At 31.6% G+C, this 15,600-nt stretch overlaps 1 protein-coding gene across 2 annotated transcripts in view; it reads left to right on the forward strand.

The window, feature by feature from the left end:
• Window positions 1-15,600, forward strand: part of LOC129239217 (neurobeachin) — a 231,460-nt gene that overhangs the window by 181,169 nt on the left and 34,691 nt on the right. For both annotated transcript variants that reach the window (XM_054874564.1, XM_054874565.1), the window contains exon 22: window positions 4,650-4,759. In XM_054874564.1, the coding sequence (XP_054730539.1) occupies window positions 4,650-4,759 (110 nt within the window). The remainder of the gene's footprint in view (window positions 1-4,649; window positions 4,760-15,600) is intronic.

Consider the following 15,600-nt stretch of genomic DNA (forward strand, 5'->3'; position numbering starts at 1 on the left):
ATTGCCAGAAAGATGGGAAAAAGTAGTAGCAAGCGATGGACAATACTTTGAATATTAGTCCTATTATTTATATATATTTTATCCATACATTAAAATACTACGGAACGATATTCTGTTGATGTCGAGTATTCTAACAAGTTTTCATTTAAAAACTGAAGTTACGATAAAACAAACAAACAAACAAAAAATATTTTATAGATATGTATAAAAATTTGTTGCTAGAGATAGTATTTGTAGTTTTAGATATCATCGTTAATTATGATTTGCTGAACGCTTCAGTGCACATATTCTGTATAATTTATATTATTTTTTATATTTGTATTAATTTTATTTTTTTCTTATATGAAAATATATGATTTGCCAGCATTTTGTGAATGGAAAACTTCATTTATATGATTTTATGTGATAGCTAAATATATAGGGTGGCACAAAATTGATCATCCAATTTGGTTTTTGAATAACTTTTTTATTAAATAGAGTGATAAACATCTTTTTTTTACCTTTACGCGCTCCATTGCTTGTCTGTTTATACATCGCAGCTCTCTGCTGATGCACGACGCCATTTGCAAAATTTATAAATCTTCCGTTTGGGTGATTAATTTTGCGCCACCCTGTATGTAGTAATATATTTAAGTACTATTATATAATTTTGAGTTGCTCATTATTGCGTTACGAACTTGTTGAATTTATATTATTTTCAATGAATCGAACTTAATAAAAAGCAAACCCACATAGGAAAATAAAAGCTTTTGACAAAATGACTTGTTTTGGCTCGGCAATTTCTAGCAGTAAAGCGCTAAAATGCTCAGTTGCAATGGAATATTTGAATTTTTAATTACCCATAGCTGCAGCTGATAATTTAAGCTGAAAACAATTAAAATATAAAAATGTTTCATACAATATGTTGCCATAAAATATTGGTATACATTTTTGTTTTATAAAAACTTGGTACACAAATCTTAAAAACAAACTTCATCAATTTTTATAAAAAATTAGTATACAATTTTTTTGTAACAAATTATAAAATATTGGTATACATTTTTGTTTTATGAAAACTTGGTATACAAATCTAAAAAAAACATCATAAATTTTTATAAAAAATTAATATAACATTTTTTTGTAATAAATTATAAAATTCTTTGTAAAAATTTTTTATACAAAATTGATACTTTTTTTTATAAAAATTGGTAAATTGTAAAAATTTATAAAAATTTATAGTTTTTCATAAAAAATCAGTTTCAAACTTTTTTTATAAAAATTGTAAAATTTTTTGCACAAAATTATTTTAGAAGTTTTTTATAAAAAATATAAAATAAAATCACGAAATTAGTATAAAATATATTATGTTGATAAAAACTTAGTATACAAATTTCATGAAAAAGTTTTTAAAATTTATATAAATTTTTAATAAAAAAATTGTATATTACTTTTTATGAAGAATTTTATAATTTTTTGCAACAAAATTGAAGACTAATTTAAAAAAAATGGATGAAGTTTGTTTATAAAAAAATTGTAGACCAATTTTTATCACAATATTTTATATTAAGTTTATAAATCTATAAATTTTTATAAAAATTGTAAAATTTTTTGCACAAAATTATTTTAGAAGTTTTTTATAAAAAATATAAGATTAAAATCACGAAATTAGTATAAAATATGTTGATAAAAACTTAGTATACAAATTTCATGAAAAAGTATTGTATTTAAAATGTATATAAATTTTTAATAAAAAAATTGTATAATACTTTTTACGAAGAATTTTATAATTTTTTGCAACAAAATTGAACACTAATTTTTTATAAAACTGGATGAAGTTTTTTTATTAAAATGTGTAGACCAATGTTTTATCACAATATTTTAAACACATTTTTTTTGAAATGTATACAAATGTCATAAAAAAATGTTTAAATAAATGTAAAAAAAATTTGGATAAAATATTGTGATAAAAACTTGGTCTACAAATTTTTTATAAACAAACTCCATCAATTTTTATAAAAAAATAATGTACAATTTTTTGAAAAAATTATAAAAATCTTTCTAAAAAGTATTATAATTTTTTTTTTTTTTTAATTAAACTTGATATATATTGAACTGGATTATATTTGAATTGCTATAAATTTTTTTTATAAAAAATTAGTATACAAAATTTTTATAAAGAAACTATAAAATTCTTTAAAAAATTATTTTGAAATTAAAAAAAATAGTAATAAATTCATAAAAAATTAGTATAAAATATTTTGATAAAAAATTGTATAAACATTTTTTATGAAATATTAGCATAACTTTTTTTTATAAAAAATTAGTATAAAATATTGTGATAAAAGTTGGTATACACATTTTTATGAAAAATTAGTATTTTTCAAATTTTTAAAAGAAATTAGTATATAATTTTTTTATAAAAAATTAATATGTGCTGCTCAAAAAGTTGAGGTAAAATTTTGTTGTTTTGTCGAAAGCAATTATAAATGATACGCATTTGTTTGCATTAAAATTTAAAAATAAACAAAAAAACGCATAATTTTTAACACTAAGCAACATTAATTTTTCTTGACTCTCGCTATTTGTTTCTTATGTAGCTCGATGCACAAACTACGAATAACAAAAACTAAATTTTTAAATATCTAATTTTATTGCGTTTTTTCAAGGAGATAGCAAATACATATATAAGTAGATACATACAAGCGCCGATTTTTTATTAATTCTTTTCTATTTTTTCCGATACGCACCTCCAGCCTCAAAAGAATGTGTACGCAAGATACTGAAATTTTTTTTTCTTAATTTTTTTACAAAAGTATAGTCCATATCGCAAAACTCATATTTCATACAAAGTTTCAAACTGTGTAGAAAATTTATAAAAAATCTTGTAAATTTTTATCAAATAGCTCCATTCATAGCCTATTAAATTTTATTAGAGTAAAGTGCAAGTTCTAAGAGACTACAAATTGGCTTTGATTTTTGACAATTTTTTTGGCTGATGTGTTGAGGATTTTCTCCATATAAGAAATGCACGAAATCTTTAATATGAAAATAAATAGTTAAAACTTGTCAATACTAGATTTGTTCAACAAGTTTAACGGTTTGATAAGAAACATAATTTTATTATTCAGCATAGTCTCCCTAAACATCAACACATTTGTTTCAACGAGATTCCATTTTATAAATTCCATTCCTGAAGTGAGAATCTGGAAGTGCTGCAAAATACGCTTCCACAGCGGTTAAGACCTCATAATTTTATGAAAGACGCTTCTCACGCATGCATTTTTTTTAGGTCTGGAAACAGATGAAAGTCGCTAGGAGCAAAATCTGGTGATAGATGATTTTTGCCATTGCGAAAATGCTCTGGTGACACGGTGCAGAGTGCTCATGACAAATAATTTTTTTCTTTTGCAAACTGGATACCTTTTCATGTACTTTTTCCTTCAGCTGGAAAAAGGGAAAATTTAGTTCAGATTGAAAAAGTTAGTAGCAAAGTTGACTCTTTCCAAAAAACGAAAAGGAAAAATTAATTGAAAAATTAATGCGTGTTTTATTTATAGTCAACTTAATTTAAATATAAAAATCGAGGTAGACTACAAATATTAAAAAAAAAACGCTGGAACAAAATGTAGCTATGAAACGAATGTTTTTGCGATTTTTGCTCATTCGGAGACCGAACTACATAAGTTACAAATAGTCACTGTTGGATGGATTTTATTTTTATTTTTTTTTGGTTTTGTTGCTTAGTGTAATTGAATGCCTCTCAACATGTATAAAATAAAAAGATATAATTAAAAAAATTAAAGTATTAATTAAACGTATAATTAGTGTTTAATAAAAAAAAAGTAGATAAAAAATTTATGAAATGATTTTCCATATGCATTCATACTTTTTTGCTGTACTTTACCCTTAACAACTAATGACTAAATACTAAATGTGCAAGAAAAAATTAACTTTGAAGGCAAAAAGCCAAAGTATGCGTAAAGTATTACCAAAACCTTTTACTGCCACTTAACTAATATCTACTTGACTTCTCTTTCTTACTCACTTCCAAGTTCTCGTTGTTCCTAGAAAAAAAAGATATTGTTTTATAAAAAGATATATACTTCTTCTAGTAAAGGATGAAAACTTCATTCAGTGTGCTATAACAACTAATTATAAAAGAAATGTTCTGGGTAGCTACTTACTTTAGACTTATACCTACATAAGAGTATATAAAAAATTGTTTCACTCTATAATAAAGTTTTCACTAACGAAGGAAAACAAAGTATCTACTAACTTTAAGCTGCTTTACATGCAAGTTATCTATATTTCCTTAATCTATCTGAGTACTAAGCTCTACCTCTACCTCTTTCTGTTCTATTTTATTGTTAAAATTTCACCTTGTCGTTGTTGTTACTTGAATAACTTAAATTAAAGAAATGCATAACTTTTAGTCAACTTTTATATGTATATGTAATTTCTTCCTCTTCTTCTTCTTCTATTGCGTGCTTTACGCATATCTGCTGCAACTATCTATCATTCGATTTGGGAATTCAACTACACGATTCAATATGCATTGATAACGGCAATGACAATAACAACGAAAATCACAATGGAATTTTCCAACTATACAACGAATGTGACTTAACAACTTCATCTGTCATCTGCCAATGTCATCGTCACCACTACAGGCGCACGTACAATACAAGATGGGGACTATGAAATTATTGTTGTGGACGAGAGTAATCCATCGGTGTTGGCGGATAATGATTCCCACTCAAGTGGACCGCCCTCAATTAAGGTGAGTGCTTCATGCTTACATACACGTACATATTTTTATACATATATAAATAGATAGACACATACTGTGGCACTCATGCTCATATGCACATAACTTCATTTGATAACAGAAAAGTTCTGTGTCCTCTAAAAAAGGAAAAACTCATCTCCCTCACTATCACAATGAAATTATATAGAAAAAGTAGCATCTTTTTCCAGTAGCAAATAATTTTTCATTCCTACATATAAAAACACAAAATCCGCACACATACACACATAATATACATAAAAACATACACACATAAATGTATTTCTCTGTAACTCATATTCCTCTGTTATAGAAACTTTTATTCGCTGAATTCCACACATCTAACTATTTATACAAAAGTACACACACGCATTCATAAAATATAACCATGTAGAAATCATCTAATCAACTGTTTGCAAAACTACCAGCAGCCGGGTAGTGAAGTTGACTGGCTCACACTTCTTTTTGTTTTTCCTCCAATTTTTGTATTATGAACTACTACAGTGTAGCCCTTTTTAAGAATTAAAAATTTCACTTAATTCGGCCCGCTATAAAGAAAATACACAGGAGTATTTTTCTATGTATTTGAATTTTTTTTTTAGGATAGTTTAAATTTTGCCCTGACGTATGGGACATAATTCTAACATCTGTCAAGTGTCTTCTTCAGTTGGCTTTGCAGTGACCAATTTTGTTAATTTGATCATATAAATGATTTAAATTTTCAAGATACTCCACACTTGCCTTAGCAATGGCAACTTCCATTTCATGTTTTTACTTTTAAAATTTCTCTGCTTGGTTGACGTAATATTTATTAAGTCTTAATTAAGTACTAAACGCCAGGTATGCATCACCGTTCGCTGATTATGCGTTTTCCTGTATTCCAAACTCATTTCTAATATATTCCAACTTTGTTCAAATGAAAAGCGGCCTATTTTATAAATGTCTAAGTATAAATTAAATTTGTGACACATAACGGATGTTATTATAGTTGTCAAGGTCAAAAAATATATATTTCAAATTAAAAATGATAGATGTGTCTCACCCTTTATGTTGGTTAGTTGAAGTAGTGACTCTCCAATAATCCAATTAGCGCCACAGCAACATTTTGTTGCCACATACTCGCTACCAACACGTTATATGAGTTCTCTATAATATCTAATCTGTGCGATTGAGAAGTCTTATAAGGTTGTGTACATCTATACCAGTCAGCTTTTTGAGGTTTTCAAAAAGCGGTTTAACATCCTCGCCTTCCAAAGGGCAGAGGAAGTGGAAGGTAGTTTCCTTTTTCTCCAGTTGATTAGAACCATGACAGCCCTGAAGAACTATTGGCTGCCTGCTCTCCTATGGACCACAAGCCAGTTATCATTGCCGTGAGTCTGCAGGCATCCCTTTATTTCATATTTGCCAATATTAACGTTTATTTGTGGCTGGAGGTGGCCAAAATGTTCTGCTAACCTTGCATGTCGTCTGGTCTCTCCATCGAAAATCAGCGATTCGGAGGTATTTGAAGAAAATTACATTCTTGATTACACTCATTGATGTGAATACCGATTCTACAAGAATGTTATTCTCGCCAGTTCGCCTGGTTTTTCATTTCCTTCAATATTCCGATGTCGTCGGGCCCAGCTTAAAGCAACGTTATGGTTTACACTCTATGTGATAAGGCTATTTCTGCTTTGTTTCACCAATGCAGAGGCTGTTGTTGCCGAATCCAGTATCTGGATTGTAGCCTAGCTAGAAAGGATAGCGATATTGTCTTTAAAAGAGATGTCTGCGATTAGTACTCTACAACATTCCTCCATTAGCCTGAAAGGCACTGTAAGTATTAGGAAGACACACCGATTTTTCAATTCTAAGTGTATGAAAATATATACCAGCTCTCAGACCACAAACCATTTTGTAACCATTTGTGCAGACTGTAGTGTCGAAGTTGTTTAGTGGAAGTCTCCTTATGTACCCTTTATGTAATCGGAAGTGTTCCCAATATGTATTCTCATCCTTTTCCAAAACTATTTTCTGTATCTGCGGACATTTTTTTAAGAAATTATACCAATATCTATACGCCTAGTTCCCTTTAGATAATTTTTTCAATAGTTTCAGAGTAGTTTCATTTTAGTACTGCCTGTCTACTTTCAATTCAATTGGTCGAAAACTTCATTTTAGGTACTCAAGCCCCAAAATCTTATTGTGTTACTAATGAAGTCTGCCTTTACTTATATCTTAGCCACGAAAATCTCCGAACCAATGGGCAAATGGGTTAACGACCTCCAGGCTGAAATTCAGGCAATTTCAATATCTGCAAGAAAAAATCACTGAGGGGCAACTTATCTCTATACACGGACAGTCAAGCTACATTAAAAGAACTAGCTTCACCTTCTGTGGAATCGAAGCTAGTATACGAATGCTTTAGCAATCTTAACCAACTTAGTGCAACAAATAAAATTGTAATTTGGTGGGTTCTGGGCCACCTTGGAATTAAAGTAATGGCATAGCTTCTGAGCTCACTAGGGCGGGGTCGACATCAGATTTTCACGGTCCAAAACCATACTGGATCAGTTGGACAGAAACTAAATGTAGGATAAAAAGTTGGGAGAATACTCTAAGAATTACTCATTGGGAAGTCACACAAGAACTCCGCCAAGCCAAAAGTTTATAAGACGTTTTACCTACAATAGAGAACTGCATAACATGCGTAAAGCGGACATTAGGAAAATGGCAGGTTTTCTGACAGGTCAGTGTTACATAAATTACCTCTCTCAACAATTCCCATTAGTAATGAGACAGAATTTAGACTCTGTCTGGAGAATAATGAAACTACAGAGCATCTCTTGTGCATTAACTTGACAGAGACAAGGCTCTTTCATCGAGATCAAACGGATCCGAATGAAATTAAGAATGCTCCTGCTGCACATATTCTGAAATTTGTCCGCAAGGCAAAGGAAAGGCTTTCAGCGAATTCTCAGTCTGAGCCAGGAAACATCTAGGTTAAATAGAACCTGATCTAAAACATTTAAAGGCTATTTAATGGCACAGTACAGATACTAAAATTATTACTATTATTATATCTTACCCATCCAGACCTCAGCTAATAGTACAAATTTTAAAATTTTCAATCATGCCAATTGTTTGTATGGACCTAAAATATAATATAAAAAGGTGGCGTCAAACTTTTTTTTATAAAACTTCGTTTTTCGACCCTCAATCCAGATTTGGCGGTTAAATTCAAACTTCTGAGTATGCAATTTTTTTCTGCTTAACTGCATCTCGAGTTTCAGCTATGCCACGAAAAAGTAAATAAGTTTCACTGAAGCGCAGTGCTATTATTGTTAGGCATACAGCGCCACAACCTTCATATCTATTTTGTCTCCTTCAATGATATATAGAATGCCATTTATATCTGCTTTGAAATTCGTGGTTAGAAGTAGTGCGAAGAGGTAATGGGAAATTAAAAAAAGAGATAATTTGAATGGTGGAATGGCTACATAGTATATTCCTTTCCCTACTGAAATCGGGGTAGTGGCTTTTAGTCTCAGTGAAGAGTTTCCCTCTTAGTCCATGGTAATTAAACTGAACTTCTTTTCACTAACTCAGATTTTCCCTACTGGGTTCTACATTTTCTCATATGCTAGTGCAACTAAGTATTTATGTAATCAATTACAATTCTGACAATACTTTTTTATAAGGAATACTTTTCAAGCTTCCGAGCATTTATGTAAAGGTTCCTAAGAATATATACACCTACACCTTCATACGCTTGCATGTGTTTGTGTTTCATTTGTAAAATGCAATTTTCAGGTAACCTCTTGTGAGTGCATTCCTCATACAATAGCATTGAATCTAGGGAATGCAGGAATTATTTTTATACTAAAGATGAAAATTTGCGAAATTTTATGAAAGGAATTTTAATACAATATGTAGATACATACAGCAGTGCAAATAAATGAGAACGAATATGAAAAATGAGTGTGCTTTCTTTGAGAAATACCCAACAAGTAGTGGTAATTTTTTTTTTATTTTTTCAAAAATAGTTTACAACGGAAATATTTGTACATTTTATTTTATGATATATGAAGTATTAAAAATTTATGTAATTAATATGTTACTGAAAAGCGTTCCGCTGTATGGCGCAACTATGTGGGGATACCTCCAAAGACTGTTGATCAGAGTTTTTGGCTACTTTACAAGTGCAGCTCTTAACTCCCCTGTTGGTCATGTAGACTTTCACAAAAAAAATTCCAATGAGACAGCATTAGGACAAATTTGCAGGTGCTTGCTTTATCGGTACATTCAATTCACTTTTTATATACATATGTACTTAAGAAACCTTATAGGGGTGCTTTGGACTGTGATTTTTGTGGCATAATTAATTGTCTGTATAATAAATCTTGTCAGACAAAATGTTGCCTTTGCAATAATTCCTTTTGAGTAATATTTTTGGAGTGAAACTTCTTAGGCGTCGATGGACGAGCGAGAATGGAGAGTAAAATTTCAAGGCCATGCAACGTTTTGGGCATTTTCGTTCCGCGAGAGAGGAAAAGGATATAACGTAGAGGAAAAGGAGAGAGGGAGCTATACATTATACATATCGCACTTGTTACGTTAAACCGTAACAACTCAAAAAGAAAAGGAAAAGAGTAATCACTCAAAAATTGGTTATTTTAGCGCAACTACTAAACAAATAAGAATGAAACAACCGTTATATTGTTTTTAATGATATTTTCGTGCAATTACATATTTTTCCCTTGTAATACCTATATTATTAATATTTACGGAAACAGTTTTTCGTCTCTACTGAAAATGTTCAGATTTTGAGTTGTTACGCTTTAACGTAACAAGTGCGATATGTTAGATACACTTTAGGCTCTTTTTCCTGAGTTTTTATTTGTGGTTGCTAATTTCTAGTGAGAAATAACACTGCCTACTTTTTGGCGCTTGTTTGTTGATGCAAATTTGTAGGAAATATATTTTTGGTGCCTACTTCTTGGCGTTATATTTCCTTGGTGCCTACTGTTTGGGGCGTTTTTTGGACTCAATGTTTTTGGCTTTTTTTTGTGCCTTTTTTTGCGCTTCTTTCTGTTTCCTGGCTAGTGCTTGTGCGTACTATAAAGTGCTATCCACTCCGGCGTCGGATTTATTGGTATTGTCTTGCGGTAATTTGTGCCGTTGCTGCGGTCCTGGAATCGCTGCGTTTGTGCGTGTGATAAACGCTCGAAGTAGTGCTCGTTGTTGCCACGGTTTTTGTCCGGCGTTTACCTAAACCGGTCGACCCTTCTCCGTTGTTTGTAAATTTTACCCATTTGTATTCTCTGCAAATGTTGTGAATTTATTTAGATACATATTCTTTCTCTCTCGGGTCTCTCCCTCTTTCTTTGTCTGCCTTGAAAGTTTCACTTCTGTTATGTGTACTACGCTACACGCACTTTTGTTTTTTTAACCCCGGGTTGAGTCTTAATTGCCGTCATTTGCTATACCTTATAATATCATCTGGTGATCTAATTTTGTTTATGTTCAACTGATACTTATAACTTTGATGGCACTTTATCGCCATAGCGGATTGCGCCTTCTTTCATTTTGAATTCATCCTTAAGGCGAAATAAAACATTTTGAATCATAGTTGAATTCCATTAATTCCACTACTATATTTTCTGTTTCCTTGCATGGTCTTAAAACATTCTATATAAAGTAGATTTTGCAACTCTTTTAGAATGATTTACCCTAAATTTTTTGGCACGCTTTGTTATTACAATAACAATGGAAAAATTATTATTAGTGTTTGAAAATTCTATTGATGCTTTCCGAAATGTTATCCATGATGATCAACACACTTTTGCATTCGTTTGAATCAATTTTCGAAGCACTTTGTCCAGTTGCGTATCCAGCGTGTTTTTAAATTGTGTGGGATCTAACGCGAGCACAACTTTTTTACCACAAGATGGTCATGAAAAATCTTATAGGTATATAAAAAACAACGTTCGTACTATTAAAATTCTCTGCCAAATTTTAAAAGCACTTACCCCAATTTTCGGTCGTAATAAACGTCTCACCTGACAGGCTGTGTATTCTATCTTCGTATTGGAAATAAATTCGTATTAACTTGTTCACTATTTAATACCACTAACTAAACATACCAGTCCAAGTACTGAAAATATCGCAGCCATAAATAGTTCAGCTCAAAATGATCCAAATCAAGAAATTCATTCCGATCACAGGTACTAGGAATCTCTTAGCCGAAATTGTTACAAAGGGAGCTGATTTTTCATCAGTCAACTCTGGTCAGTGTGTGGATATTCCTTTATTTTCACAAAAGCTCTGAATCATGTCGGTATACATCGCGCAGGTCAACAATTGCTGGACCTCGGAACTAAAACGAACTGTCCTAGAATGGATGGAAACAAAACTATATCCTTCATCCACCTCAACCCAACCTCCTTTAGTACAGTAGGGCAATGCCTAATGGAAACACTTCTGTCGTAACTGCATGAGCGAGGATGTGGCGAGTGGTGAAGACTTAAACTCTTACTTCTTTGGATGGCTGACAGACTTAGAATCCGCAGGCATCTAAAATATTTCAATTTTAATTAGAAATTCACTACATTGGGAATTTCATGCGAAAACTGGCGCTTCAATAGGTGGTATCGCAAGGTACGACGTCCAGGCCAAAGTGTGGCGATCATTTGAGGTACCTAAACATCTTCGATCGCTCTCTGCAAAAGTTACATTATTCTGACCATATTAAAAGGCGTCAAGTAAAAGTTTTATTAGACCCAATTCAGACATGGACATTTTTATTGCTATGTCTCGGCTAAGCACGGCAACTCCACTTGCTATTGCTTTTTTTTTTTTTGTTGCAAAGTATTTACCTTTTGTTTTCATTTTACATCGAGAACAACGAGGACACAAAGCGTGTCGCCCGAATAGGGGTGAATTGCTACCCATCTCCTTCCCCAGTCGGTTTGTGGCAAAAAAAATTTAACCTGGCTGGGTATAGTCATAACTTAGTATGTTATATAATTGCGCCCGGAAGTATTCTGTAAAAAATGTTAACATTTCTAATGCGAGTACTGTTATCTTAACATTTCTGTTAACATCACTGTTAACTTAACATTTTCTCTTAGGGCAGCAAAGCCAGAATTAAGGTTTTGTGGAAATGAGCTATCAGAGTGATTTACGCCAAGTGATAACAGTATTTTGGACATTGTCGTCGATTTTTCTAAAAATTGGGATATTTGTAGACTTGAGTATATCATACTGAAAAAAATTATAATATTGAGATTTATTCAATGTTGAAATTTTGTTTTAGTTTTTTTAAAGAGAAATATCTTCGGTTATTTTTGACATTTTTAAACCTTTTTTCAATGTAAAATTAAAATACTTTTTTTAGAAGAATAAATATTTTTTTTTTATATAAATTTAATTAATTTTTTTTTTAACAAAAATAAAATAATTTTTTTTTTCTTTTTCTAGAAGAATAAATATTTTTTTTAATTCAAATTTGATTAAATTTAAAAAAAAAAAAAAAAAAATAAATATTTTTTTTTAACAAAAATAAAATAAATTATTTTTTAACAAAAATAAAATAAAATTTTTTTTTTTAACAAAAATAATTAAATTTTTTTGCCAGAAGTTTTTGGGGAAAACATTGCTTTTTGTCAGTACTGAAAAGCATTTCTCCTTATATTTTTCATTATTGGCTGAGACTATCTCACTAATCGCTGAAAGTTTCATAGTGGAACTCCCATAACTAATATTATATTCAAAAAATCACCATTAGAAAATCGCACCAGTAAAAAATCAGTGCAAAACGTACTTGCAAATGTACTGCGTCCGTTTGCTAATCGATCAAAGCATCGATACGTACATTATTAAGCAGATGCACGGTATTTTTCACTGGTTCACGGTACGTAATGCGGGTGGTTGAGGTATTGTCTTAGTGGCACATCCCAAGCCCAATTAGCACAAAAGATGCTATTTATCAACCACTTGTAGATTCTCTGCTTTCTATTAGTCAAACCATCGTGACTTGACTTTGAATCTGCCTATGTCGTCTATTTTTTTCTTTCTACAATTTCTTTCAAGTTAACCATGAAGAATTCCCCCAAATTTGTATGCTGTAGAGTATCCAGACGAGGAGACTTACACAGATGGGAAAAGACTGTTTCCTTAGATTCTTCTTGATTGCCATTTTCCTGACATAGTCCCTCATAGACCAGTGGCCGGTTATGGTTGTCGTAATTTTGAATATGTCTGCTCGTGGCTTTCTAAACAACAACAACAACAATTCTGGATTTTATGAAATTTGACGACGTTTGCTCAGTTCTTTTGCAGACCGTACGCACTCAAATACAACTTGAAAATTTAATAAAATCCCTCCACTATTAAACTTTCAGAGTTACTGGACACATCCTCGAAAATACAAAACAAAAAAAAACAAAATAAACAAAAATCTCAAAGCGAGTATTTTTAAAAATTGGCAAAACGACTTTTTTCTCAAAAAATTTGTAACTAAAAATATATTTTTTTTCTAAAAAAAATGTTTAGTGTTTATTTCATTCCACAAAAATTAAAAAAAATTTCAGATAGAAACTTTCAGAATTACTCGACATAGCCTCAAAAATACCAAATAAAAAAAAAGATCTGAAAGCGGGTATATTTCAAAATTGGCAAAACGATTTGTTCTCAAAAAATTTGTAACCTAAAAGTATATTTTTTCTATTGGGTTGCTCATATTCGACGGACCCATCTGGCAACCCTGTATCTTTTGACAGATTCCAATCGACGAGGCTTCTCCGCAGGCAACAATCTTTGCGTCAGGTGAATCTCATACGGGAGTAAATGCAAATCAATGCGGATAATTCGTTGTAAAGTGGTCCGAGCAATGCCCAACTGCTGAGAACGGCGATTTTGGGATGTCCTTGGTGACGTCTCAACACTAGCCCGTACAAGAGCAATATTCTCATCCGATCGCCTTGGTCGATTTTGATTTGGCCTTTTTGGATTAGAAAGAGCATCACCAGTCGAAAACCTTTCGTACAAACGTTTAATGGTGTTCTTAGAAGGCGCTTTTTTCACATTATTTAATTTTTTATACGCACGTTGAGTTTTCACAATTGACTTCTTTTGTTGAATGTAAATTTCAACAATTTGGGAGCGCTCGCGTGGTAAAAATCTGCTTGGACTGACGCTTCCAACGCGGTATATCCGGTATATCATTAAGCGATCTGACGTCTCTGTCAAAAGATACAGGGTTGCTAGATGGGTCCGTCGAATATTAACAACCCTGTATAAATAAATTTTTTTAGTGTATATTTCATTTAAAAAAAATTGAAAAAAAAATTCAGATAGAAAGAAAGAGAAGAAACCAAGACCAAACATTATAATTATAAAATTATATTTTTCATAAAATTTTTTTTTTAAATAATTTTTTTTTTTAAACAAAAATTTTTTTTAAACTAAATTTTTTTTTTAATCTAAATTTTTTTATGACATTAATAATTTATAATTTTTTTTTAAATAAACTTTTTTTTAAAATAAATTTTTTTTACCGTCGAAAAATAAGCTATATTAACATTTTCAAAATTGAATGAATTTCAAAATTATAATTTTTTTTAATTTTTTCAGATTATGTTTTGTACACTCAAAATGTAAAAAAGAAATTTTTGTAAATGTCGAAAAATATGCCAAAATGATTTAAATTGAAAATATCTCAAAACTATAATTTTTTTTACACTCATGCTTATAAACAAGCCAATTTTGAGAAAAATCCTTTGCATCTGCATGCCAAGTGAGAGCCGTAAGTCTTACAAACTCAAAGTGATTTCTACATATTTAAGCTCACTTTTATTTGTTTAAGAATATTAAGGTGTTTGATGATGATAATGAAATATTTGGTTTTAAAGATATTAGAGATTAAAGCCATAAGTTAGAACTAAGTTCCTCATCGTTCAGCAATGATTGTACATAGAATTTACATGCTTTCTGGTAAGATATGAATGCAAGTTACTTGCTTATATGTGTGTGTGCTATTGATTTTATTTTACATATTATTCATAAATATGTATATGTATACATGTATATGTATTAAATAAATATGTTTCAGCTACCCTCACACATTCTTACTCTCCTTCTTCTTCTTCTTAATTGGCGCTATAACCGCTTACGCGATTTTGGCCGAGTTTAACAAAGCGCGCCAGTCGTTTCTTTCTCGTGCTAACCGGCGCCAATTGGACACACCAAGTGAAGCCAAGTCCTTCTCCACCTGATCTTTCCAACGCAGAGGAGGCCTTCCTCTTCCTCTACTACCACCAGCTGGTACCGCATCGAATACTTTCAGTGCCGGAGCGTTTGTATCCATTCGGACGACATGACCCAGCCAACGTAGCCGCTGGATCTTTATTCGCTGTGCTATGTCTATGTCGTCGTAAAGCTCATACAGCTCATCGTTCCATCGTCTGCGATATTCGCCGTTGCCAACGTGCAAAGGTCCAAAAATCTTGCGCAGAATCTTTCTCTCAAACACTCCAAGCGTCGCTTCATCGGATGTTGTCATCGTCCAAGCTTCTGCGCCATACGTAAGGACGGGCATGATGAGAGTCTTGTAGAGTGTTAGTTTTGTTCGACGAGAGAGGACTTTACTGCTCAGTTGCCTACTTAGTCCAAAGTAGCACTTGTTGGCAAGAGAGATTCTACGTTGGATTTCAAGGCTGACATTGTTATCGGTGTTAATGCTGGTTCCTAAATAGACGAAGTCTTTTACAACCTCGAAATTATAACTGTCTACAGTGACGTGGGTGCCGATACGCGAGTGCGCCGACTGTTTGTTTGAAGACAGGAGGTAC

The sequence above is a fragment of the Anastrepha obliqua genome, chromosome 2, assembly GCF_027943255.1.
Source record: "Anastrepha obliqua isolate idAnaObli1 chromosome 2, idAnaObli1_1.0, whole genome shotgun sequence".
NCBI lineage: Eukaryota > Metazoa > Arthropoda > Insecta > Diptera > Tephritidae > Anastrepha > Anastrepha obliqua.